This window comes from Jaculus jaculus, chromosome 15 (genome assembly GCF_020740685.1).
Source record: "Jaculus jaculus isolate mJacJac1 chromosome 15, mJacJac1.mat.Y.cur, whole genome shotgun sequence".
Lineage (NCBI taxonomy): Eukaryota > Metazoa > Chordata > Mammalia > Rodentia > Dipodidae > Jaculus > Jaculus jaculus.
The window spans coordinates 54,078,159-54,106,015 of record NC_059116.1 but is presented as its reverse complement, the minus strand read 5'-3'; the positions used below and the strand labels follow the sequence as shown (position 1 = coordinate 54,106,015).

Here is a 27,857-nt window from a genome sequence, read left to right as displayed (position 1 = left end):
AGGGATTATTTCAATTTTCTTGTATTTGTTGAGATTTGCTTTGTGTCCTACTGTATGGTCTATTTTACAGAATGTTCCATTTGCTCCTGAAAAAAAAATTATATTCTGCAGCATTTGAATGGAATGTTCTATAGATATCTGTTAGGTCCATTTGTTCCATGACATAATTTAATTCAAACGTCTCTGTTTTTATTTTTTGCCAGAATGACCTGTCAATTGATGAGAGTGGGGCATTGAAGTCTCCCACTACAATTGTGTTTGAGTTATCTGTGACCGTAAGTCTAATAGTGATTGTTTGATGAAAGTGGGAGCCCCCATGATAGGGTCATGTATGCTTAGGATTGTAATGTCCTCCTGTTGGAGTGTTCCTTTAATCATATTAAAATAACCTTCTTTATCTTTCCTCACTAATGTTGGTTTGAAGTCTATCCTCTCAGATATTAGGATAGCAACACCACTTGTTTCCTAGGCCCATTTGCTTGAAATACCATCTTCCATCCTTTTACCCTAAGACAGTATCTATCTTTTATTGAGATATGAGTTTTCTGGTGGCAACAAATGGCAGGGTCCTGCCTTTGAATCCAGTCTGCAAGCCTATGTCTTTTGGATGGTACATAAAAGCCATTGATATTAAGATCTATTATTGAAAGGTATGCATTTATTCTTGCCATTTTTCTTATTTTGTAGTGTTTCCTGTTTTCCCTTTGCTTGTTTGTTTTAACTGTTATTTGAGTGTGGTTTATTTTTTCCTATTTCCCCCTGTGTGTGTTTTGCTTTCTCTTCAGCATTAAGAATTCCTTCAGGTATCTTCTGTAGAGCTGGTTTAGTTGTCATAAATTCCTTTAGCCTGTTTTTGTTGTGGAATGTCCTTATTTCTCCATCAATTTGTATAGATAGCTTTGAAGGATAAAGTAATCTTGGTTGACAGTTGCTATCTTTCAGAACTTGGAATACATCAAGTCCTTTCTGGCTTTCAAAGTTTGTGTTGAGTAATCTACAGTTATTCTGATGAGCTTGCCTTTGTAGGTGCTTTTTTTCCCTAACTGCTTTCAATATATTTTCTTTGGTTTGTGTTTTTAGTAGTTTAATTATAATATGGTGGTAAGAGGTTCATTCCTGATTTTGTCTGTTTGGTTTTCTAAAAGCTTTTTGTATCTTCATTGGCATTTCTTTCCCAATTTGGGGAAAATTTTCTTCTATGATTTTGTTGAAAAGACCTACTACACCTCTGGATTGAAATTCTTCTTCTGTTATACCCTGAATTCTTAAGTTTGATTTTTCCATAGTGTCCCAGATATCTTGAAATTCCCATTCATACCTTGCTATTCGCTTGTCTTTCTCTTTGTGGGACTGTATTAGGTCTGCCACTTGGTCTGCTCATTTAGATATTCTGTTCTCTCCTACATCCATTCTACTGGTGAGACTTTCCATAGAGATTATTATTATTTTTTAAAATTTCACTGTATTCTTTAGAGCCAGAATTTCAGCCTGGTTTTTCTTCAGTATTTCTATTTCCTTACTCATGTCTTATAATGGCTTCCTTAATTCACTAAGCTGGTTTCCTGTGTTCTCTTTCAGGAGTTTGTTTTCTTTAATTCCTTTGTTTTCTTCTTTGATTCCTTTGATTTCTTTGAGTATAGATGCAATCATTCTTTTTTGACATCTTTGCCAAGTATTTTATCTAAAATAGTCTCATTAGTGATCATTTCTGATGGATTCATAATTTTTGGTGGTCTTATATTATCTTGATTCTTTGAGTTTCTTTTTTTTTTAAATATTTTTTTGTTTATTTTATTGTATTTATTTATTTGAGAGCGACAGACACAGAGAGAAAGACAGATAGAAGGAGAGAGAGAGAGAATGGGCACGCCAGGGCTTCCAGCGACTGCAAACGAACTCCAGACGCGTGTTCCCCCTTGTGCATCTGGCTAACGTGGGACCTGGGGAACCGAGCCTCAAACCGGGGTCCATAGGCTTCACAGGCGAGCGCTTAACTGCCAAGCCATCTCTCCAGCCCTTTTTGAGTTTCTTGTATAATATTTTAGCGACTTTTGCACCCTGAATTGATTTGATGCTTGGAGTTTCTACTTATCTACAGTGTTCTTAGATTTAGTGATCCACCCATGTATATTTTCAGGTTATGAGTTTAAGGTACCAAGTGTAGCTCTTGTACCCCAATCTAACTGTAGAATTAATCCTCGGTGTTGATCTTGCTTGGTACGCAAATATTATAGTGGATTGGGTAGAACAATTTACTGGCAAATTCTAAACTTCAACTGATCAATATACACATTCAATAAAAACCAGCACAGAGTATGCAATTGTGGGGTTAAGACAAACAGATAGACTTATAAAGCCAAAATCCCTAAGGATGTGTGTTGCTCTGTACCCCTAATACTGTCAGTTGGGAAGAGATTTCTGTTCTGAATTGAGTTCCAGGTCAGCCTGGATCTGAATCAGACCCAGCCCCCAATAATTACATAATCAAAAGACAAAGGCTTTATAAATCTGAAAGCATTAAAGACAGCAATATCCAACCTCCAAATACAGCTTATTTGAAAATGGTAAAGCCAACCAAGAATATGTCACCCATAACCTGCCCTGACATGGAAAGAGAGATCAGCTCTTCCAATGCAGGTCTATGTACCTGTTTTTTTTGGGTTTTTTTTTTTTGTCAGTTGGCCTTGTTACATATTGGGGTTGCTTCCATTCTCATCTATGCTGAGTGCCCACCTTGATCCCTCTGTGTTGTGCTGTGGAGCTGGAGTTCTGATCAGTTGTGCTGGATGTGCTGCCACTGGGGCTGAATGCTGGAGGTTCATGGTAGGGGAATGGGAAAGTGCAGAAAACCTGGTGTTGCTCATGTAGTCCTGCTTCTATTCATTTCAGTAGCTCCTTAGTTGATCTCAGCTGTCTTTCTTAAGATTTCTTGACTTTGCAAGGAGGCTGATGAGGTTGCAAAATTCCCTTGTTTAGTCTGTGCCGCTGTGGGGCGCTTGGAGCGCCTGGTGGCTGGTGCTGGGCCGGTGTGCAGATCACATGGATTGGCGGGCCTCAAGCATCTCAGTGGGATTCTGGCTGTTTTCCTTCTTTCTGGTGGATCTTGGTCTCTCCTGCTTCTCCACTGTGCCTAAGAATAACCTACACTCCTTCAGTTTTCAGAACAGTGAATTTTGATGTGGTTTTGTTTAAATCCCTCCCTAGGCTGGTTTGGTGTGGCTCCTATGCTGTCATCTTACCTAGAAGTCAAGAAAGCCTTTTTTTTTTTTTTAATTTTTTATTTATTTGAGAGCGACAGACACAGAGAAAGACAGATAGAGGGAGAGAGAGAGAATGGGCGCGCCAGGGCTTCCAGGCTCTGCAAACGAACTCCAGATGCATGCGCCCCTTTGTGCATCTGGCTAACGTGGGACCTGGGGAACCGAGCCTCGAACCGGGGTCCTTAGGCTTCACAGGCAAGCGCCTAACTGCTAAACCATCTCTCCAGCCCAAGAAAGCCTTTTGTATAGAAGAAATTTAGTTGTGAGCAGGGTGTGGTAGTGCACACTGTCAAGCTAGCACTCAGAAAGGTTGTATGTGTGAGGTTAGTCTGGGCTGCATATTTAGATTCCAGAGAGAGAGAGAGAGAGAGAACTTAATTTAGTTGTGATGAAAAAGTATTAAGATGGTCCTCGCTTTATCTGTGGACAAGTGATAGCAATGTCACTGACAAGCATCAATTTGAAAAGTACTCCTTGGAGAATAAGCATTATCTTTATTGTTTGTTTGTTTCTTTTTTGTTTGTTTGTTTTTTTGAGTTAGAATTATGTTATTGATGCATCCAAAGAGCTATGAGAGCACATAGGAGGGGCATTTAACTTAACCTAGATAGGAAAGTAAGTGCATCAGGGCAGATGACACTGTGCAGCAGGCTACTCTGAGGATGTGTGAGCTGTACACCTTACCCAGATCTTGGGGAGAGACATGAGGGAGGTGACATTGGCTCCACTTACCAAGAGCTTTCTCTTTCTTTGCATGAACTGCTCATGAACCTGGCTAGCCAGCACCATAGCATGACATCTGCCCAGACGTGGTAAAAGTTTAATGTTGAGGGCTGGAGAGATGGCTTAGTGGTTAAGCGCTTGCCTGTGAAGCCTAAGGACCCCAGTTCGAGGCTCGATTCCTCAGGACCCACGTTAGCCAGATGCACAAGGGGGTGCACATGTCTGGAGTTCATTTGCAGTGGCTGGAAGCCCTGGTGTGCCCCTTCTCTCTCTCTCTCTCTCTACCCCCACCCCTGTCTTTCTCTCTGTCTGTCGCTGTCAAATAAATAAACAAACAAACAAACAAAAAAGTTTAATGTTGACCATCTCTTTAATTAACAACTTTCAAACATGTACATAAAATATTTTAATCACAGTCTCCTCCTATTACCTTTTGTTCTCTCTCTCTCTCTCTCTCTCTCTCTCTCTCTCTCCACACACGCACACTCATATATATATATATAAACATATATATATAATATATATAAACATATACATTTGTATTTGTGTTCTTTTATTTATATTATGTGAAAGATTAGTGAACTTTAATTTGTATCTCTTAGGATATTTTTTCCATGAACTTCAATTAAAGGCATTCTAATCTTATGAGTTTGAGGTACCTATATTAAACTACATTATAAACATCATAAGGAATGCCCTATGGGCTGGAGCTAGTTTTATTTACCAGATTTGAGGGTGAACATACTCTCTTGCATAAAAGACAGTAAATACTTTAAAAATAACTTGATAAATATTTATGTGAAACATTATAAATTCAAAAGTAAGCCTAGTCATAACTTCAATTAGTGTAGATTTTTATATAATCATAATTCATGTAAAAATTATTTTTTCAGGCTGGGGAGATGGGATAACATTTAAAAACACTTGCTTGTAAAGTTTGCTGGCCCAGGTTAAATTCCCTAGTACACATAAAAAGTCAGCTACATGAGGTGGTACATGTATCTGGAGTTCATTTGTAAGAGGCCCTGGCACATTTATTTTCTGTCTTCTTTCTCTGTCCTTGCAAATAAGGAAATAAAAATATTTCTTACAAGGTGTCTCAGGCTATGTCCACCCACCCTGAGGCTCTTATAATCTTTCTGCGCCCTCTTCTGTGATGTTTCCTGACCCTTGGTGGGCAAGATAGCAATCTGATTTAGTGTTGCTTTCTCTGTAAACTCTAGATCTCTGTTTTTATGAGTTTGAGTGACCAGAGTGTCTGTCACCATTTCCCTGGGACTGGTTTTCAGGCTAGCCATGAGAGTAGTATTCATGTCACTGCTTCCCCTGTAATGATTTCTGGGCCCTGAATACAAATAACTTCACTGAAGACCCTCAGCAGAATTGGAGTGAGGGAGAGGGGGTCTATGTGTGCAACAATTTTATAAACCAAATCAATAATTAAAAATTATTTTCTTTTACTTTTAAAAGTTGATGTATTTATTTATGAGTGAGATGTTTGGGAGGAGTGTACTCTTTAAAATAGAATTAAACTTCAATTTTTTTTTGAATTTTTTGAGTTAGGGTCTCACTCTAGCCCAGCTGACCTGGGACTCACTCTGTAGTTCCAGGCTATCCCTAAACTCACACTGATCCTCCTATCTCTGCCTCCCAAATACTGGGATTAAGGTGTGCACCACTATGCTGGCAATTTCAAATTTTGATTGGTCAGTTTTTTCAATTATGTGATTTGATTTTTTCTTATTGAAATACTTTACATCTGTATGCTATTATAAAAATAAATTAGATAATATGTTAAGAGTAAGAAATATATGTCCTCACATTTCAGAAATTTAGACAATTTAAAAAAGACTCAGACTAGGAAATGAGTAAGGAAAGCTCCTCTCACATGTAGCTAAAATGAATGCATATAAAAGGGTTTTCTAGGAATGATTTTTGGGAGGTTTTAGTTCTTAAATTCTGGTAGGCTGACCTCAGAGGGCCTTAGATTAAATTTTTTGTATTGATTGGTTGGTAGATGCAACACCTGGAGGGGTAGCCCTTGGAACAGCCTCCTCCCATCCTCAGTATTGGTTTGAAAGTAGGGCCTCACAAATTCTAGGCAAGTGCCTGTTCCTGTCCCTTCACACTTTTTTTTCAGTGCTTTGGATACAAACTGGGGCCAAGCATGTGAGGTAAACATTTTACTGCTTAGCTTCAACCATTGCCTGGAGCTGCCTTCCAGGGAATAAATTATGGTTTCTTCCACAAGTGCTAAATGGATAGGGGAAAGGTAGGGATGGAGAGTGGAAGAGGGAGGTAAAGGAAGCAGATGACAATGAGAATGAAGGTATTAGGAACTTGAGAAGACTCATAAAGGGAAAACAATCCTGAACCACTGATGCTGAAATTGTAGGATTTTCTGGGATTTTCCTCATTATTGGGATTCCAAAGAATTTTATATGTTATGATCCCAGGTTGAGCATTCTGCATCTATGGCACAAAGGTAGCTGAACTCCATGGTAGTAAAGACACATGGGGAATAAACATCTTGTCCTGGTATAGATCTGTACTGTTCCTAATATTTCTCAGAACAACTCAACACAAAATGGAATTTTTCCTCATGAAGTTTTGATAAGAGGCTTAGACTTGGAGGCTCCATTTATACTGTTTTCTAAAACAATGTGATGTTAGTGCTATCTTGCCTTACTTTAGGAAGTGTTATATTTGAAATATGGATCCCAATGTGATTAAACAATGTGATTAATCCAATGTGATTTGACAATTTAGAAAATATTTATTCATGACTAAATGATAAAATGATAAAAATATGTAGTGAAGAATTTAATGATATATTAGGCAAAATAGCTTATAAAATAAAACTTTTAAAAAGTTTTTATTAATCACACTTATTTATTATAATTTATTTATTAATTACATATGACAGTGTGTTTTTATAACACTTTCATGCATGTATATAATGTATTTTGATCATTGCCATCCTTCCATTACTTTCTTATCCCCCTCTAACTGGGCCCCTTCTTCCCAAGAAGACCACCTTATATTTCCATGCCTTTATACACGTATGTATGTATGTATATGCATATTTTTTGTTTTTGGTAACACAATGAATTTCATTAGTGTTGCTTACAGAAGCATGGGCAGCTTGTCAGTGACTACATATCACTGAAGAAAATGTCTTTCCCTAGCTATTGGCTAACCCCGTGACACTCATTATATATGTGTTATTTATGCATTCATAAGCAAAAATTAGTTTTGAGACGAATTAATCATTCATGGATAGTAGAGTTTGAAATTTCCTTCTGCTTATATCCCTTTCTAACTTACAGTAAACAGGCATTTCTTGAGTGATATTGTAAAGGCTGACCTTTTTTTTTTTTGGATAGGGTCTTGCTCAGGCTAACCTGGAATTCACTATGTAGTCTCAGGCTGGTCTTGAACTCATGGAAAGCCTCCTACCTTGGCTTCCCAAGTGCTGGGTTTAAAGGCATATGCCATCTTTTCTGGATAAGGCTGAAATTTGGATGTCTCTTATGACTGAAGGATTTTGAGGCCTTATCTATGAGAATCCTATTCTTTTCCTTTTTAGTCCTGCCTAGACAGAGACATTCCAGGTAATCTTCATTGAATGTCTGTGCCATAGCTACTTAAGAAGGGAAGATGAGCATTTCACCTTTACTTTATCTTATCCTCACAATATCCCTGTGAAGTTGATTTTATTCCCTCATTTTATGCCTAAATTCCAAAGATGAATTCAATGGGCAAAGGTAAGTGATTGTCAGAAGTAAGTGATGAGGGCACTAGGGGTATAGCTAAGTCGGAGTAAAATGCTTGTCATGCAAGCCTGAGGATCTGAGATCAGTCCTCAGAACCCATGTTCAAAACAAACAAACAAACAAACAAACAAACAAACAAACAAACAAACAAACCAAGCATGGTATATGCTTGTATTTTCAGTGCCAGGGAGGTAGACATATCTGGATACCTGGAGATCTCTGGTCAGTTAGTGTACCCTACTTGATCATATCTAGACCAATGAGAGACCCTGTCTCAAAAATGTGGACAGTGCCAGAGGAATGATTTCTGAAGTTGTCCCCTGTCATTTACATACACACACACATGTGAATCTGTATATATACACATACATACACCACACACACGTGATGAGAATATTTTCTTTGCACATTAGTTCAGGGTATTCACAAACCTTCCTGTCTCAAGCTCCTCAGATTAACCATGTGGCTTGATGCTTTAAGTGCTATTAGACACTTAGATAAAGCTCATGGCAGTGACTTCATTCTGATCACCTGTGACCCACTGATTGTGTTCTTGGAGGGAAAGAAATGCCCTTCTTGCTCAATAATGCTGTACTAATGAGCTCCAGAGAAATGTGGGGCAAAATAAGGGATATGAGAAATAATCAAATACTTATACATAATTCTGAATTGGTACAAAGCACTAAATTTTGTGAAAAATACTAAACCTTTATAAAAGGACTAACTCATGACAAGGAATATTTTGCATATTGGTTTCCTGTGGTGAATATCCTAAGTCTGTTTTTGTTTGTTTTCTTTTTTTCAGATTTGAATGCTAAAGGAGTTATTCTCAGTGCATTTGAACGCTATCGCCTGAAAACATGCATTGACTTCAAGCCTTGGGGTGGAGAAGATAACTATATATCAGTGTTCAAGGGCAGTGGGTAAGTTAAGTGTTAGTCTGCCAAAGATTTTGAAAAGCCAGTTTTGCCTTGAGCATTACATTACAACAATTGTCCAAGGCCTTGACCTTCATGGTAGACCACAACTACTCTTGATGTTTGTTGCATAGTAAAATCTAGGTTCTCTGGCCATAAAAATAATGTTTATTCAAGTAGTACAGTATCTACTGGCATGTTCAAGCCTTGGGTTAGATCTACAACATAAGTAAATAAATAAATAGCACTTACACATGTAACCAGACTACCAATGTTAAAATATGCTAAGTGAGAATAGATGTAACCTGTCCTATAACCTTGTAAATTTCACCCCATTTGTAATTGAATATTCTTTATTCTCCCTTTCAAGTAAAATAATGTATGTGCCTATAAAATTCATTTTAACCAGACAAGTGTGTTATGGCTTCAGTTTAGAAGGTAACTGGGTCATTTTCTTTCACTCAGAAATTCTGAGTCCCTTCTTGATGGGTGTGGGTAAAACAGGGTCCATCTCAAAGATGTTGATAGCCCCAGGAAAATCCAGGACAAAGCAGATCAGAGGATGATGTGCTCCTATAAAATTAGTGGTGTTAGGACAAATTCTCCAAACATCATATGTTCTGTAAGGTTGTCTATGCCTCATCAGGGTTGGGAGAGAATTAGTGCCCAGATATAATTTAGTATGATCTAGATGAGTAACCAAGTAGACTGAGCATTAGGACTTCTGCCCTGTAACCTTAGCATATGTCATGGTAACATCCTGTTCCTCTTCTATAAACCATCTATAAGGTGCTGGTCTTCAGTGGGAAATAGGCATGTTGGGAGGCAAGAGTTGTCCATTGGGGCAAACTGTGACAGAATAGCAACGGTTCAACATGAGTTCCTCCATGCATTGGGGTTCTGGCATGAGCAGTCACGTTCTGACCGGAATGACTACGTCAGCATAGTTTGGGACAGAATTCTGGAAGGTATATTTCTCTTGTGTTCTTACACTGCCAGCTAAAGACTTTCATTTTTCTAAAAATATATTTTTATTTTTTTTATTTTCTGGGGGGTTGTGGGTGTACCAGGACCCTTACCATGGTATATGAAACAAACTCCAAACACACTTATCACTTTGTGAATCTAGCTCTACATGGACACTGGAGAATTGAACCCAGGCTTTGTAAAGGGCAAGCACCTTTAGCTGCTGAGCCCATTCAGTGTAGGTTCAGAGTGAGAACCTAATCTCAAAATATAAGGTAGAAAGTGTTTGAGAAAAACACTTGACATAGACTTGTGGCCTACACACACATGGGCACACATGGGCAATGTGCCCACACACATGAACATGCATAATATAGAAACAGCAAACACACATACACATACTTACACAAATCACCAGATTTATAGTTATTCTGCTGTTGAGCAGAAAACAAAGATTTCTAGAATAAGAAAAGTGTTTAGCTAAACCATGGCCTTATCTTTAGGGCTCCTAGTCTTACTTTGTTAGAACATCTGCCCATATTTGGTAACATATCTCTATGCTTTGGAGATCAGATTCATTACATTGTATCTACAAAATCATCTGATTTCAGGTTGCAGTCCATTGCCTATCACTAGGATGCTAATAAGCATCTGGCAATTTCTCTAAATGTATTCAAGTTAGTGTTTTATAATGAGTATTTTAATTTGAAAAATCATAAATATATATATATACACACACATATATTTATGACTATAATATGATATTTTGATGTATGGACACAAACAAATAACATATCTATCATCTCACTTAAAAGAAACTAAATAAACCAACGTATCTAACCCTTTGCTTAGTATCCCATGAAATTACTGTTTGCATTGTCGAAATATATAATATATTTTCATTAACTAGTCATTAGTGCATCTATATTTACTCTAGTCACTGTGCAATCCTTAACTATGTCAATCTTTTCTAATGGCAGTAGCTTATGACATCATTCTTAGGTCCCATCTTTCCACCCTCCCCCAAGTCCTCCTCCTTTCATTTCCATGCATTGTGGGCACCCCAATACAGTGACTCTGATTGCTTCTACCATACTTTTTAAACCCTCCTTCCCCACACATAGAATCTTATGCCAAATGGTCATATTACAATATTAGGGTGTAAAAGAAGCAAATATATGTCAATATGACTGTTGTGGGGGTCACCGTTTCATGCATGAATACTATATTTATTCTAAGACAGGAGTATGTGAAACACTTGAAATACAGAAGATTAGGCATGGCAAAGTCTGTTCTTGTTGCCTTTTCTACTTCTCAGGTAACAGTATTAAGAGCATGAATAGCTGATTTTATGCATATCAATTAATTTTATAAATTAAAAATTTTATAATCCTTTTAGGCAGACAGCACAACTTTAACATCTATGATGACAAAGTCTCAGATTCTCTGAATGTTCCCTATGATTATACCTCAGTAATGCACTACAGTAAAACTGCTTTTCAAAATGGAACAGAGCCAACAATTGTCACCAAAATCTCAGACTTTGAGGATGTGATCGGCCAACGGATGGACTTCAGCGACTCTGATCTGCTCAAGTTGAATAGACTGTATAACTGCTGTATGTGAAAGGTTTTTTGAAATGGCTCGCATTTCCCTCAGCCATGTGGGGAAAATAATGGTCTCCATCCTTTTGGGTTTTCTGAGATTATGAAAATTTGAATTTTGAAAATTAGTAGAATAGCACTCAGATCTCAATCTACAGGTTGGATGCAGCATTTTGTCTTACCAAGTCTGCCTTTGTGATTTTTAAAGACAACTTGAATCTTTGTAGGAATGTGTTCAAAAGCAGGTTTTTTATGGGGTTACTAATTCACATATAGCATAATTTGGATTCACACCATTTCTAAGCAAAATAAAACTAACAGTTATAATACAAATGGAATCAAATAATCTGGGTGTGGCATAATGATTTGACATAGGTTTCTACAAATAGATAATTAGAAAAAAAACTGGTGTAGGTTACTTATTCAGATCCACAGAATTATTAATCAATCATGAGTAGAGTTTCTGCTGATCAGTCTTTAAGTTGCCATTTCTCCCAACCAGGTAGGTGTTCTCTCCTCTCCTGACCTGGCATTCCTTATACTTCCATGATAAGATGTTCTTGTTACTTGGATTATCATGTTATATGAGTGCTTTTTTTTTTCTTTTATAGCCTCTTCCTTGAGTTTTATGGACTCATGCAATTTTGAACTGGAAAATATCTGTGGCATGATTCAAAGTTCAGGAGATAGCGCTGATTGGCAGCGAGTTTCACAACTTCCTGGGGGGCCGGCAAGTGATCACTCCAGCATGGGCCTGTGCAAAGGTAAAGGTAAACATCCTTCAGTCTTTACAACCAGTGGCTCAGCTTTCTTTGCTCTGAAAGACTGGGATTTTGTCACTTATTTCTACCAGAATTATTAAGGTTAGGAAATCCATTCCTTTTCTCCAAAGGAATGGGCCTTATGTATTTTCAATATTGGTTAATTACTTTTACTCTCAGAAAGTTTTTCTTTCTACAAATCACAGCTCAGTTCTTTAGGACTGCATCAGTGTGTGCCTAGAGGAGAGTATGTGGTCTTTTGGAAGATTTGGGGGCTCTTTTTAATTTTAATTTTATTAACAAATTATACTTTTTTTGTATGTTTGTTTTGAGCTAGAGTCTCAGACTGACCTGGAATTCACTATGTAGTTTTTAGGGTGGCCTCAAACTCAGGGTGATCCTCCTCCCTGTGCCTCCCAAATGCTGGGATTAAAGGTGTGTGCTACCATGCCTGGCATATTATACTCTTTTATTACCTTTCCCTGGTTCCCATTTCCCTGAGGCCCTCCTCTGTTTGGTTATTGTATTTGGGGGCTCTTTTTTTTTTTTTTTTTTTTTTTTTTTTTTTTTTTTTTAGCAACTAACAGAATACAGAAGACTATTCTAATAAGCAGCCCTGGGCTAATTAAGAATTAATTCCATTTTAGAAGTGTAGCCTGAGTACGTTCCTGTTACAAAAGTACCTAAAATGGTGACAGAAGGCAATTCTGACCAGTGAAGCCCAATGATCTTCCTGTCTCTACCTCACTTACTCTGGGGTTACAGGCGTAGCATGCCTAGCTATTTATGTAAGTGTTGAGCCATCTTGCCAGCCCCAGTAAATGTTCTTTTCCATTTTATTTTCCTTATTTTTAATAATTATTTATTTATTCATTTGAGAGAGAGAGAGAGAGAGAGAGAGAGAGGGAGAATGAGCACACCAAGACCTCTAGCCACTGCAAGCAAACTCTAGATGCATCCTGTGCATCTGACTTACGTGGGTATTGGGGAATGAAACCTGGGTCCTTAGACTTCACAGGCAAGCACCTTAACAGCTAAGCCATCTCTCTAGACCTCTTCTCCATTTTAAAATTTTGTTTTGAATTAAGAAATCACTTGGTTATAAGCAGCACATTTTTGTTTATTTGTTTATTTCTATCAGCAAAGAAATAATAGTAGGCATTAGAACTTAACAAATGATCTACCCAGAGGTTAAAGTATTTATTTCTGTTATTTCTGTTTTTTGAAAGATGATATCTGTAGAAAGAGTAGGGATACCAAATGTTGCTTCTTTCATAAATGGCCTGCTCCTAGATTTGTATCCATTGCCCACTACAGTGCTATCCTTGGCTTATTTTTTTGTTGCTATAACTGAGTACCTGAGACTGAGTAATTTATAGAGAAAAGAAACCAATTTCTTATGGTTCTGGAGGTTGGTGCTGACATCTACTTATTATCTGTTGATGGACACCTTGTTATGTCTCAGGCATCATTTGGTCAGTCAGAGCAGTGTGCCATCTCAGTCTTGTCCTCTTATAAAGCCACTATGACAGTGGGGGGGGGGGGCACTCTCATGACTTCATGTCATCCTAATTACCTCCCAAAGACCTGTGGTAACTACTTTTTTGAATTGAGAACTTTGAGATATGAACATACTATAATTTGATCTTATTTCCATCCTACTATCCTTTTTTGTCCCCTCTTCCAAGCCTTCATTCCACTGAGAATTTGCCTCTTTTAAATTAGGTTTTCCCATCTTTGTTGTCTCATTCATTTTGTGATCCTCTGTCTTACATGTCCACATGTTAAAATGATAATGGGCTCAGAACAGTGCAGGTGTTGTGAGGATATCTGCAATCACTGTGAGGGCATGATCACTAGTCAGTTCACATTGGAAGGATAGTACCCCAAAGTACCCTCATATTCTTATATTCTTTCTACCTCCTCTTCTGTAATGTTCTTTAATTTTTGGAGGGCACAATAGATATTTCATTCAGTGTCAAGCTCTTGACAGCCTCTTCTTTTTCAACTTTGAGTGTCCTCAGTGTGGTAGCTAATTTTTGTTGTTGCTGCTGTGACCATATACCTAAGAAGCACTTTAAGGATGGAAGGGTTCATTTGGGCTTACTAGGGGATGCATCATGGAGGCAGGAGTATGGGGTAGCTTATTATATTCATGCATAATCAGAAGGAGACAGTGAACAGGAAATGGGGCATGGCTATAAACCCTCCAGGGCCACCCTAAGTGACCCACTTCCTCTGGCAACACTTTATCTCCTAAAGTTCTCACAACCTTCCCAAACAATGCTACCGGCTAGGGAGTGAGTTCAAACACATGAGCCTATGGGGCACATTTCACATTCAAACATCAAGGTTCCATCTCTAAATGCCATAAACATGAATTTGAAAATTGCTTCCAATGTCTGAGCTCTGGGATCTAGAATGTGTGTATGATGGGAACTGAACAAAACAAAATAATGTAAAGGAAAGAGATGACATCTACTCAAACCCTAATTACTGGCTCTGTCATTTGTGAGAGATTCAGAAAGTCAAGTATTACAAATGATGGAAGCAGATAGCCAGAAGAGTCTTTTGAAATTTGTCAGTTATTATGATTTATGGTTTTTTCACAATGATTATCATTGGAGGCATGGTTTTTGACAGAGTCTCATGCAGTTTAGACTTGCTTGAGTTCCCTATGTAACTAAGGCTGATGTTGAACTCCTGGTTCTCCTGCCTTTACCTCCTGTGTTGATATTACAAGTATGTGCCACCATTTCCTGATGACTATCAGGTTTTGAGTGTACACATGGTGTGCATGTGTATAAGCATGTTCATATGTCTGGGCATATGTGCATGTGGAAACCAGTGATCAAAGTAAGTGCCTTCCTCAATTTGTATGCATGCATGTATGTGTTTGTATGTATGTTATACACACACACACACACACACACACACACACACACACACTATAAATATATATATATATATATTCACACACATATATATGTGTGTGTGTATATATATATATAACATACATACAAACACATACATGCATATATATATGTGTGTGTGTGTGTGTCTGTGGGCACACATGCAGGTACACATATTTGTAGAGGCCAATGATCAGCATCAGGTGTCTTCCTCAATTATTTTCTACCTTATTGTTTAAAACCAAACCCAGAACTCACCAGTTCAGCTAGACTAGCTGGCCAGCAAGCCTTTGTGGTCTTCCTGCCTGCCAAACACTGGGATTACAGGTGCAGGTCATCATGTCTAGCATTGTACATGGATCTAAAGATACGAGCTCAGGTTCTCATGCTTGTGTGGCAAGCACTTTAGCCACTGAGCCATCTCTCCACTTGCTGTTATCGTTTCTTTTTCTTTTCTTTTCTTTTTTTTTTTTTTCGAGGTAGGGTCTCACTCTAGCTCAGGATGACCTGGAATTCACTATGTAGTCTCAGGGTGGCCTCAAACTCACAGCAATCCTCCTACCTCTGCCTCCCAAGGGCTGGGATTAAAGGCGTGCACCACCACACCCGGCTCTGTTATCGTGTTTTTAAAAAATTTTTTTTGTTTATTTTTATATATTTATTTGAGGGTGACAGAGAGAGAAAGAGGGAGAGAGAGAGAGAGAGAGAGAGAGAGAGAGCGGGCACACCAGGGCTTCTAGCCACTGCAATCGAACGCCAGATGCGTGCGCCCCCTTGTGCATCTGGCTAACGTGGGTCCTGGGGAATCGAGCCTCGAACCTGGGTCGTTAGGCTTCACAGGCAAGCGCTTAACCGCTAAGCCATCTCTCCAGCCCCTGTTATCATTTTTTTAAACATTAAGGTTTAGAGAGACTTTATTAGTTTAACAGAAGGAAAGAGGAGATAGTATGAAGAGCTCCTGCAGGACTTGTAGGAGTGGGTAAAGCCCTTTCCCTTATTTTCTCACTTCCATTTTCAGTATTAGTTTAAAGTCAAACAGCTAGAAAGTATTAAAACAATAGGCACATCAGCAAAGCCCTGGTTCTTACTGCTTCTCTGCAGCCCCCACACAGTAAACTTACTCTTCTGTACAGCCTCACCTTGACTCAGTCAGGGTACTGATACCACAGGCCTTGACCAGCCATATTTCAGGCATTTCTTTGGATTTAGTTTTTATTTCCCCTTTTCATATTTTTACCAGGTAGTGGAGGGGTGAGTTCTGTGGCATATTATTGATGACAGCTGTTCCTACTTGGTGGGGATATTTGGAAGATGTTTATTGTACAGTTGACTTTATGGTCTTGCATTTAGTCATTATCTAAAGCCTTACATTCGGTTTTTAAAAATGAACATTTGTTACTTATGTGGAGTGTTTCTACATAACTCATAGCAAAAGAAGGTAAGCAATAATGAGTCTGTATTTCATTCTGTCATGACAACCTGCTATTTCTTAGGCTCCTGAAGTTTCTTTTCCTTCCTTCCTTCATTCGTTCCTTCCTTCCTCTGTCTTTTTTAAAAAAATATTTTTTATTCATTTATTTGAGAGTGACAAACAGAGAGAAAGAGGGAGAGAGAGAGAGAGAGAGAGAGAGAGAGAGAGAGAGAGAAAGGGCACACCAGGTCCTCTAGCCACTGTAAATAAACTCTAGATGCATATACCCTCTTGTGCATCTGGCTCTCAGTTCCTGGGGAATTAAGCCTAAACTGGGGTCCTTAGGCTTCACAGGCAAGTGCTTAACCACTAAGCTATCTCTCCAGCCCCCTGTTTTGTTTTGTTTTTTCCCGGTAGGGTCTCACTCTAGTCCAGGCTAACCTGGAGTTAACTATGTAGTCTCAGGGTGGCCTTGAACTCACTGCAATCCTACCTCTGCCTCTTAGTGCTGGGATTAAAGGCGTATGCCACCACGCCCAGCTTTTTTTTTTTTGAGATGGGTTCTTGCTCTAGCCCAGGATGACCTGGAATTCACTATGTAGGTTCAAGCTGGCCTTGAACTCATAGCAATCCTACCTCTGCCTCCTGAGTGCTGAGTGTTGGGTTTAAAGGCATGCTCCACCATACCTAGCCCTTTTTGTTTATTTTCTATTTGCTTCCTTTTTCTTTTCTCTTATTTTCTTTTGTCAGGGCCCCATATAGTACAGGTTGGCCTGGAGCTAGCTATGTAGTTGAGGATGATCCTGGACTCCTGATCCTCTTGCTTCACCTCCTAAATGCTGGAATTACAGTTGTGTGTCAACGTACTCAGCTCCTGAAGTTTCTACTCTGTGATGTTAGTTAGGTCTCTTTAAAGAATCTCACACAATTACAGAGACACTTTTTTCTCTGTTTGTTTGTTTTTTTTTTCTCAAGTCGACTTTTGTCTTCTGAACAGGTTCTGGTTTCTTTATGCATTTTGACACTAGCTCTATAAATGAGGGAGCAACAGCTATGCTGGAGAGCAGAACACTGTACCCCAAAAGAGGTTTCCAGTGTTTGGAATTTTATTTGTATAACAGTGGAAGTGTGAATGACCAACTAAACATCTACATCCGGAAATATTCTGCAGGCAAACTGGAGGGAAATTTAACCCTTGTGAAAGAAATAAAAGGTACAATATCTAAATTTTTATTTGGGTTCAGAGTGAGATAGTTTCTTAATTCAACAACTTAAAGCCCACAGGAGCTGCTGACTCATGATTTTCATGTAGAACTTGACCCTTCTTTTTCTTTCTTTCCTTTTTTGCTTTTTGAAATAGGGTCTTACTCTAGCTCAGGGTGGCTGACCTGGACTTCACTGTAGCCTCTAACTCATGGTGATCCTCCTACCTCTGCCTCTCAAGTGCTGGGATTAAGGAACTTGACCCTTCTTATTTGACAAGGAAATTAAAATAGGGTCTTCTCTGTGCTCCATTATATGATACTTGATTTAAAAAATGTAACTCAGTTTTCAGAATTGTGGAGTTCAGTTCTTGTCAATGTATAAAGATACATTGTGAACTATGGGCAAGTGAAAATGTTTGCTAGCTCAATATCACTAAACTGTAGAATAGATGATGGAAGGAAGTAGTCTCAAGGCTTGTCTCTGATCACACATGGGAACTTACATTTTATCTCACAGTGGACTTGTTTTAGTAAATGTGTAATCTAGCTAGCTGGAATAGTGAACTTTATTTCTAATTTCCAGCTTAATAAAATAAATCTCTATAGAAGTCCTTTTCTGTAATTTGGAGTAAATGCTACTGTTGGAGCAATTTGTGTGGAGAACAAGTGGGTGCTTTCTTTTTTACATCAATCATATACAGAAAGGTGGGCCAATGGGATCACCTACTAAGAGGATTCTTTGGGAAGAAAAGGATGTGGACTGACATATTTCTGTCTTTTCTGCAAATTGACTTCTTGTTTTAATGAACTGAGAAAACCCCATGAGAAACAATCTGAAATATCGATGCTGCTTTTTGTGTATATAATTTATCATTGTCTAAGTCTGGAAAGGAGGTTCTTCCCATTAGTAATCTGTGGGTGAATAATGGATAGATAATAACATAAAAGGCACTTATGAATCTTTCTTATGAGTCCTAGATATAATGATAGTATTCACAATAATGAAGTCAAACCTCTCAGGAAAGATTTTTGTTCAATCTCAATTTATCTACAGATACTGTAATCTAGATGTTTCAAACTTATTTTCATGTAATTATGTTTAAGTGCTGATATATTTAACTTTTAAGCCAGTGTGCTAACTACTTTGTTTGACATGGTCTTCTCCCCTGTTGTCTCCCTGGGCACATCTGAAGATGTATGTGATATATGGTCCTTTAGGTCCTGTGCTTCCTGTTACTTCCTACCAAAGTGCCATCTCATTGAAAAAGAGGCCCTTTGTCTTGGAAATTAGCTTATATTAGCTGGAAAAGAATACAATATGCTGTTAGCTAGAAGTATAAGGTAGGAATTAAAGGTTGGGAGAAAAGAGGTGATCATGCATAATCAGATAAACATTTACAACTTTGAGTCATATTTAGGAATCTAAGGAATAAACAGTATGTAGGCTTCCTTGGGTTTGGTAGGTCTGATGAATTGGCAAATGAAATTTTTGCATGGGAAGGAAATATTCCAGGGAATACTAAATATATTGAAGAAGACTGAATCTTACTGAATCATAGGGGCTAAATATTGGGTTTGCCTGACTGTTAACCAACAGAATGGCAGGTAACTCAAAAGCAGGTGTGGAGTACTCACAAGTTGGATGCTTTTTTTTTCTTGTTCATCCATCCCTGGGAATGGATGAACTATCTGGAAAAGTGCTATATAAACATTATTATATCCCAAAGGGCAGTCTGGCCATGCAGCAATAAAGTCAATGATATTGGGCTGGAGAAGTAAGAAGGCTATACTCTGTAGCTCTTGGTTGATCATTTGTCTTTGAAGTTGAGAACTGTAATATCAACATAATTCAGGGTCTGTTGTCTTCCTTGAAATAATGACTTTTTTTTGTTGCAGAAATACCCATTGGGAACTGGCAACTTTATTATGTAACATTACAAGTGACCAACAAGTTTCGAGTGGTGTTTGAAGGATGTAGAGGTCCTGGAGTATCATTCGGGGGTCTCTCTATTGATGATATCAATCTCTCAGAAACACGGTGCCCTCATCATGTCTGGCATATACGAAATTTCACACAGTTTGTTGACAGCCAAAATGGAACTGTATATAGCCCTCCATTTTATTCTACTAAAGGTTATGCTTTTCAGATTTATTTGGATCTGAGGCCTTTGACTAATGTAGGGATTTATTTCCATTTGATCTCTGGAGCCAATGATGATCAACTACAGTGGCCATGTCCTTGGCAACAAGCCACAATGACACTCTTGGATCAAAATCCTGACATTCGACAGCGTATGTCCAACCAGCGGAGTATAACTACAGACCCATTTATGACCACTGGTTCGTGACACATTTTCTTTGTTGTTAATACATGATCATTGTTTTAAAAGAGACAGATGATTCGGGAAGGATAGATGGCACAATTAGTTACCTACAAAATTTTGAGCTTCAAATCTTAAGAATAGGAGATATTTTAAGTAAAGGCTTTAATAGAAACAATGTCTCCAAGTGAAAACCTTATATTAAGAATGTTCACAAGACCTCTGAAAATAGAAAAGATACAGATTATATTCCTGGGTACTGACCATCTCTGAGTTCATCTCTGAGTGTTTGTTTGCTTCTCATTAACTATGTGTGACTTTGAATAAATAACTCATTGGCGTATTGGCTATAAAACCAGGGCAGAAATAATACTTCCACATATTTATTAAAAGGATTAATATAGATCAAGTATGAAGCCTGTTCTATAGTCCTGGCAACACATACTGCCTTAGTCATGCCATTGGAATTGTCAGAAACAATTCACCTGTTGGAATGGGGTCTTCTGATCAGAAAGATGTTGGGCATGTGTGCTGAAATGTTAGTGGAAAGGAAGTTGAATGGATTGGAACTTCTTACTAATGTGCTCTGGAAGATTTACTAACACTGACATCATTCCCAGCCTCAAAAAGGATCAATGCAATGATAACACTTATAATTACAATAATCCCTTGTCTCTGGAAACCCAATAAAGGAAGAAACAGAATTATAGCAAGGTGAACATTACCAGATCTGGATTTCATAAATAAAAAGGATGGGCCAAGGTGATTTGGGAGAAAAATAACAATATTACAGAGAAAAAAAAATCACAAAGGGAATTGCAGGATTTTAAGATTCAGAGTTTTCCATTCTTTTTTTGAAATAATTTTTTTAAAGATTATTCTCATATCCCCTCCCCCGTGCTGACAGCATTCTTAGTGTTGAGTTCTCTGTAGCCTCTGGATTTCTGCTTTGATGGGTTTGAGTGATGACAGATCTGTTGCCACCTACCTGGAGCTGGTTGTCAGGCCAGCAGTTAGAGTAGTACTCCTGTTGCCACTTGCTCTGCAATGTCTCCTGGGCCCCAGAAGATGTGGTAGTGTGGAGTGGTAGGCAGTGGGCTGTTTTGTCTTGTCATATTGATGGATCCTGGATCTCCTCAGTAGATATTTCCATTCTTTTTCAAAATGCTTCTCACTGAAGGCACTGAAATGTCATTTAATTCAGTTAATGAGATAAATTGTTCTTTCTAATAGTAAGAATGCTGTCAGCAACTTATTGCTTAAAGTAATTTGAAAGGACCACTTATAACTCAAAGACCACTGAGGAATGATTCTAACAGAGGGTTTTCATAATGGCCAATATGTGGAGGTATGATACCCCCAGTCTGGGAAGTTTTGGGTACCTCTCCACTCACTGTAGGGGTTACAGCCCTCTCTATTAGACCATCTCATTTCCTATAGGACAGTGACATTTCAGGGAATCCATCAGAGGTCAGTAGCATTATTTAATTATTTTGACTTCCATTCTAATTGTGTTTTACTTTGCTTATGCTTTCCCACCACAGAGAGTTATGATAATGCAAAACATGGTCCATTAATATAAATTGCTTTTGCAGATAATGGAAACTATTTTTGGGACATGCCTTCCAAAGTAGGACAGGTGGCTTTTTTCCCTAATGGAACTCAATTTAACAGAACCAGAGGCTACGGAACCAATGCCTTCATAAGCCATGAGAGGCTGAAAAGCAGAGAATTCATGAAAGGCAATGATGTTTATATTCTCCTGATGGTTGAAGGTATAGCAACAAAAGTAGTTTTTCTTATGCTTTTGTTTTTTCTTGTTGTGGGCCATTGATTATTTACTGTGTTCTTCTGGATTTTATTTTAGTTTTGTTATAAGACATGGGAGGAAATGGGCACAAATGAACTCCCCCACCCCATTTGGTATAAATAAAAAACAATATGAAAATATTTTAATTTAAAACAGTGAAAGTATCAGGAGTAAGAATTTAATAAAAAATTCTTAAAAAATATATTTAGGTATAGGGATGGGGACATGGTTCAGTGCTTAGAGATGCTTGATTGTAAAGCCTGTTGGCCCCTGTTGGTCCCCCATACCCATTTAAAGCCAGATGCACAAAGTGGTACATACTTCTGCATTTGTTTGCAATGACAGGAGGACCTGGTATGCCCATACTTGCTCTCTCTCTCTCTCTCTCTCTCTCTCTCTCTCTCTCTGTCAGAGAGAGAGAGAGAGAGAGAGAGAGAGAGAGAGAGAAAGAGGCAGAGAGAGGGAGAGAATGGGACAGCCAGGCCCTCCAGCCACTGAAAACAAACTTCTGACGCATGTGCCCCCTTGTGCATCTGGCTTATGTGGGTCCTGGGGAATTGAACCGAGTGCCTTTGGCTTTGCAGGAAAATGCCTTAATTGCTAAACCATCTCTCCAGCCCCAAACAAAATATTTTAAAAAGAATAAAAAAGGAAAATTAGAATATAGCTAATATTCTCTAGAATTAGATTCCAGAAATTAAAGTTCCACACAAGCACATGGAATTAAACTGGAAATGGACTGTCTTGTAATCTACTCCAGCTACCATATATACATGTGCACATACATATGCATATACACGCATCCGTTTGTGCAAACACATGCACAAACATATAATTGCAGTAATGATACTATAATAATCTGATGTCTTTTTTTTTTTAAAATTTTTATTTATTTGAGAGCGACAGACACAGAGAGAAAGACAGATAGAGGGAGAGAGAGAGAATGGGCGCGCCAGGGCTTCCAGCCTCTGCAAACGAACTCCAGACGCGTGTGCCCCCTTGTGCATCTGGCTAACGTGGGACCTGGGGAACCGAGCCTCGAACTGGGGTCCTTAGGCTTCACAGGCAAGCGCTTAATCGCTAAGCCATCTCTCCAGCCCTAATCTGATGTCTTTTAAAATGTATTAGCAGCGGGGTTTGGTGGCACACATTTGTAATTCCAGCATTATAGACACTGAAGCAGAAGGATCTTGAGTTTAAGGCCAGTTTGGGTATACAAAACTCTGACTACGAATCATCTTTCTATCTGCCTGTCTGTCTGTCCATCTATCTATCAATTATCTATCTATCTATCTATCTATCTATCTATCTATCTATCTATCTATCTATCATCTATCTATCTATCTATCTATCTATCTATCTATCTATCAATCATCTATCTATCTATCTATCTATCTATCTATCTATCTATCTATCTATTTTCTGTAGTATATGATTGGCAGCCAGTAACTACATTTTCCTGAAATTCTGACAGTTTCCATGTTTTATATGGTAGGGTTTTAACTTATCTTCTATTACTGAGCCCCTGCACCTCAATAAATCAGAAACTTAGTTGTAATGAAAAGTGGTGCAATGAAACTTTTCCTAGAGAATCTGGTGTGGTAAACCAAGGTAATTTTTGGAAAAAGTTACTTATAAATAACTTGTCAAAAACCCTCTTACCAAGAGAAAAAAACTTTGTACAGTAGAAACTCACATATTTATCACCTCTGTTTGGCCCAATTAAGGTTAGAGGAAACAAATAACATAACACTGACCATCAGGTCAGCAAACATCTCACTCACTTTTCCATCTTGTTTCACCACATGAGACCCATGACCTTGAGCAGAGTCCTTAGCTGCTTATACTTTTCAGCTATGGTGAGTGGGAATAAAGTGTTGTGCCCCTCAGAGTTACAACATCCCATGTAAGCATGTTATTAGGCTATTACCCCTGCAGCATGGACCATCTTCTCTTTGCCTATTTCTTACCTCACTGTCAATGAATGGTGTAGGACCATGCATCAAGGTAATGTTCATTTCTTAGGAGCAAAAGTCCCATTGTCCATGTCCAAAACCTATTCGAGCAAAAGTTGATTTTCATCATGCTTTCTGGTAACCTTCTTAGACATATCTCACCTCAATTCTACACCAGTGGAGCCAGTCTATGACCCTTGCTCAGAAGTCACATGTGAGAATGGAGGCATCTGCACTGTCCAAGGTGACAAAGCTGAGTGCAGGTAAGGAGTTACTTGGAAGAGACCATTGTTCCATTCCCTTTTTCTGAAATATTTATTTGATAGGTTTTTTTTTGAGGCAAGGCCTTTCTCTAGCCCAGAATGATCTATAACTCATTCCATAGCCTAGGATGGCCTTGAATTCATGGTGGTCCTCCTAACTCATTCTCTCAAGTGCTGGGATTAAAGGTGTGAGCCATCATGCCTGGCTATTTTTTTGAGATAGAATCTTCTTTTAAAACTTTTTAAATTAACAGTTTTCATAGTGTATTTATTTTGATCACAATCCCTTCCACTTACTTTCTTATGTATCCCCTGTCCCCTCCCCATTTCTGTTCCACTGAACCCTTTCTTCTTTCCAACTGTTCTCTCTTCCATTTCAATGTCATATATTTTCCCTACTCCATTGTCCATGACAAAACATTGATGAGTCTCATATTGTTCAGGTCTTGTGCATGTAATGACAGGTACTGTGAGGTCAGGAATACAAAGGCCACTTCATGAACAGAAAATGGGATTCCAAAGCACTCCTCCCCATCCTCTGGCTCTTATGTTTTTTTTTGTCACCTCTTCTGTAATGTTTCATGAACCTTGGAGAGTGTGATAGGAGACAGAGTCTTCTGTATCCAGGCTGGCCTTATAGTCAAGGATAATCTTGAACTTCTTTATATTTTGCATTTGTATATGTGCATATTGTGTGTATGTGTGTGGGTGAAACTGTGTGTACAGGCACCCAGGCACATGTGTGGGTGCACATGCATGTGGAGATCAGAAGTTGGTGTCTTGCTTAATTGGTCTTCACTTTGCTTTTTTAAATTAATGTGCTTTAAGATTTTTTTGTATTTTCTTGGTTTCTCCACTTTATTCTTTGAGACAGGGTCTCTCACAACTATGGAGTTCTTCAGTATGGCTAGACTACATAGAAAGAAGGCCTCTGGGATTCTCTTGTTTCCATCTCTCAAGCTCTGGAATATATCACCACATCTGGCTTTCACATATGTGCTTGGGATCTAAACTCAGGTCCTCAGGCTTTGTAGCAAGCACTTTATCAATTGAACTATCATTTCAGCCTTGTCCCATTCTTTGTTAGAAATTTTATTTTCCTGGGGCTAGGGAGATGGCTCAGTGTGCTTGCAGTGTAAGCATGAAGACCTGAATTCAATCCTTAGAACCCTTGTAAAAAGCCAGACCTGGCCATATATGTCTGTAATCCTAATGCTGAGGGAGCAGCAGAAGGATCACTAAGGCTCACTGGCCAGCCAATCTGGTTGCAAAACAGCAAAAGCTCCAGTTTCAGATATCCTGTCTCAAGGCAATAAGGCAGAAGCACACCCAACATCCTCTTCTGGCATTTGCATTCTAGAAACATGGGACATCCCATCACACATATACTATATACACATATTATTTACAAACCCACTCTTACTCATTGAGTCATCTCCCCAGTTCCAGGACAATAAAATTTCTAGACACACACACACACACACACACACACACACACACACACACACGTGCACATGCACACCAGTGAAATTTTATTTTCCTACTTTGGAATTAGATGCCAATAGTTCCTATGAATGAAACTGGTCAATTGTCATCTCAGATTCACTCAGAACATTTCAATTTTTTTTGTTTTGCATTCCATGTGCAATTTTGGATAGATACCAGGACACTGAAATTATTTACAAAGAAAGAGTACATTCCATTCCAATTGTCTGAAAAAGTCCTCCGGAGTTACAAATCCTCCTAATAGCCCTTTTGGAGCCAGTCTGTCCCCATTTTCTAGGTGAAGATACTGAAGTTCAGAGGCCTCAGCCCAAGTGTAATGCTAACAGCAAAAACCACCTTACCATTTACCTATGCTTTTTTCCTTCCCATCTGGGTACTGCTGTTTTCATAAAGGTTTGGAGTAAATCCCCTTTCCATTCCATTTCATTCCCACACCTATGGTAGTCTATAGTGAAATAGTTTCATCTACCAGTGACTTAGTGGTGATCAAATAGGCTAGATGTGATCAGGACCTCTAATGAAGAAAATGTCCTTAGTTAAATGTTAACATGTAACTCCAAGTACTGTCCCCACATCTAGGTGTCCTGCAGGAAAAGACTGGTGGTACATGGGAGAAAGGTGTGAAAAGAAAGGGTCTACCAGAGACACCATTGTTATTGCTAGTTCTTCTACTGCTGCTGTGTTTGGTGTGATGCTCATGGTCATGCTTATCAGTATCTACTGCATTAGGAAGAAGTACCAAAACAAGACAACTGCACATGCAACAACCATGAATCTAGAAAATGTAAGTTGAGTCTGCTGTGTGATTATTGATAGAATCGTGTGAATAAGAATCAGGACGTTTTTTTTTTAATTAATTAATTAATTATTTATTTATTTATTTATTTATTTATTTAAGAGCAAAAGACACAGAGAGAAAGACAGATACAGGGAGAGAGAGAGAGAATGGGCGCGCCAGGGCTTCAGCCTCTGCAAACGAACTCCAGACGTGTGCGCCCTCTTGTGCATCTGGCTAACGTGGGTCCTGGGGAGTCGAGCTCGAACTGGGGTCCTTAGGCTTCACAGGCAAGCACTTAACCGCTAAGCCATCTCTCCAGCCCCAGGACGTTTTTAATGTCCTTTTTCTTAACCTTTTGTGTTTACAACACAACTGATGTGAGACTATTTGAGTTCTATCACCTTTACAGTAAATCGATGATTCTGAATGTGGGGGTTCATAGATGCTTCTAGAGGGAGAGCTCATTATGCTGCAGGAACTATATCAAAAATTGTATTTGGTTGTGACTGCTTTTCTGGACTGTGGGTGATCTGGCACCCACCTGAAAGGCACAATTTATATCCTTGTAAGTTCCCACATCCCTTGTGAAGGGAATGTGGCTCATACGTATTTTTTTTTTTTTCTGAACGTCTTATAGGGGCTGAGTTCAGGACTGTGGGAATGGGGTACATGTGTGTTAAGAGCTCTGGCTGAGCCAGAACAAATTGGAAAGAATTAAAAAATTATTACAAAGCTAGGCATAGTGGCGCACGCCTTTAACACCAGCACTAGGGAGGCAGAGGTAAGAGGATTTCTGAGTTCAAGGTCACCCAGAGTGTACATAGTGAATTTCAGGTTAGCCTGAGCTAGAATGAGACTCTACCTCAAAAAACCAAACCAAAATAAAACAAACAAGCAAACAAACAACAAAAAAACCCTACAAAACAAAAAGAAGAGAAAAAAAAGGAGACTAAGTTAGTAGAGTGGGGAAACTATCAGCATATCAGACACATAGCAGGGATATTAAGCAGAAACACACACACACACACACACACACACACACACACACACACAATATCCCAGTAGGACTCATTTGTCACTGGCTCATTTAATTACATTCCCAGGGATGAGAAATTCATGGACAATTTCCTTTGTAATGGTATATATCAAGTGAACTTAATGATAATGGGCTTTCCAGGTCTAGTTTAGATCGTAAGTCAGAATGATCATTGTAAGGCCAGTATGTACACTTACCCTAGTGTTTTGATGTCTGAGTAAGATGTACTCAAAAGGCCGGAGCATCTTCCTGGGTATTGAGCAGTGTGACTTGCCAGTTGGGTGGGATGCCTGCAGACAGTGATGGGACTTCATTGAACACTGAAGCATTTTGTTGTGATTCATTGAAATGACAGAGTTTAAATTTAGAGATTAAATCATGGTTTTTTTTTTCCTTTTTAGCAGTATGCTTTTTGAAGATTAATTCAGCTATATGGCCAGCAAGCAAAATTAAAAAGGATTTTACAACATGGAAAAATAGTTCACCTAACCTGCATTACATCCACCTCACCCTTCTAAAAATGGCTCATCACTGTGAATACCTGAATGTACTATAAGTCATTTTTTTGGCAAAAGTCAAATTGATGAAATCTATCTCTCCCCTTCCCTCTTCCTTCCCCCTCTCTTGGAAACCAATCTCAATCTTCTCTAGAT

The 27,857-nt window shown here is 38.6% G+C and overlaps 1 protein-coding gene across 1 annotated transcript in view; it reads left to right on the top strand.

Moving 5' to 3' along the window:
- Nucleotides 1–27,620, top strand: part of Mep1b (meprin A subunit beta) — a 45,673-nt gene extending 18,053 nt beyond the window's left edge. The window contains exons 6-15 of the mRNA XM_004666795.1: nt 8,565–8,682; nt 9,466–9,644; nt 11,042–11,260; nt 11,858–12,010; nt 17,328–17,543; nt 19,432–19,875; nt 21,452–21,631; nt 23,773–23,884; nt 25,970–26,174; nt 27,606–27,620. Of these exons, the coding sequence (XP_004666852.1) occupies nt 8,565–8,682; nt 9,466–9,644; nt 11,042–11,260; nt 11,858–12,010; nt 17,328–17,543; nt 19,432–19,875; nt 21,452–21,631; nt 23,773–23,884; nt 25,970–26,174; nt 27,606–27,620 (1,841 nt within the window). The remainder of the gene's footprint in view (nt 1–8,564; nt 8,683–9,465; nt 9,645–11,041; nt 11,261–11,857; nt 12,011–17,327; nt 17,544–19,431; nt 19,876–21,451; nt 21,632–23,772; nt 23,885–25,969; nt 26,175–27,605) is intronic.
- The last annotated feature ends 237 nt before the right edge of the window (nt 27,621–27,857 follow it).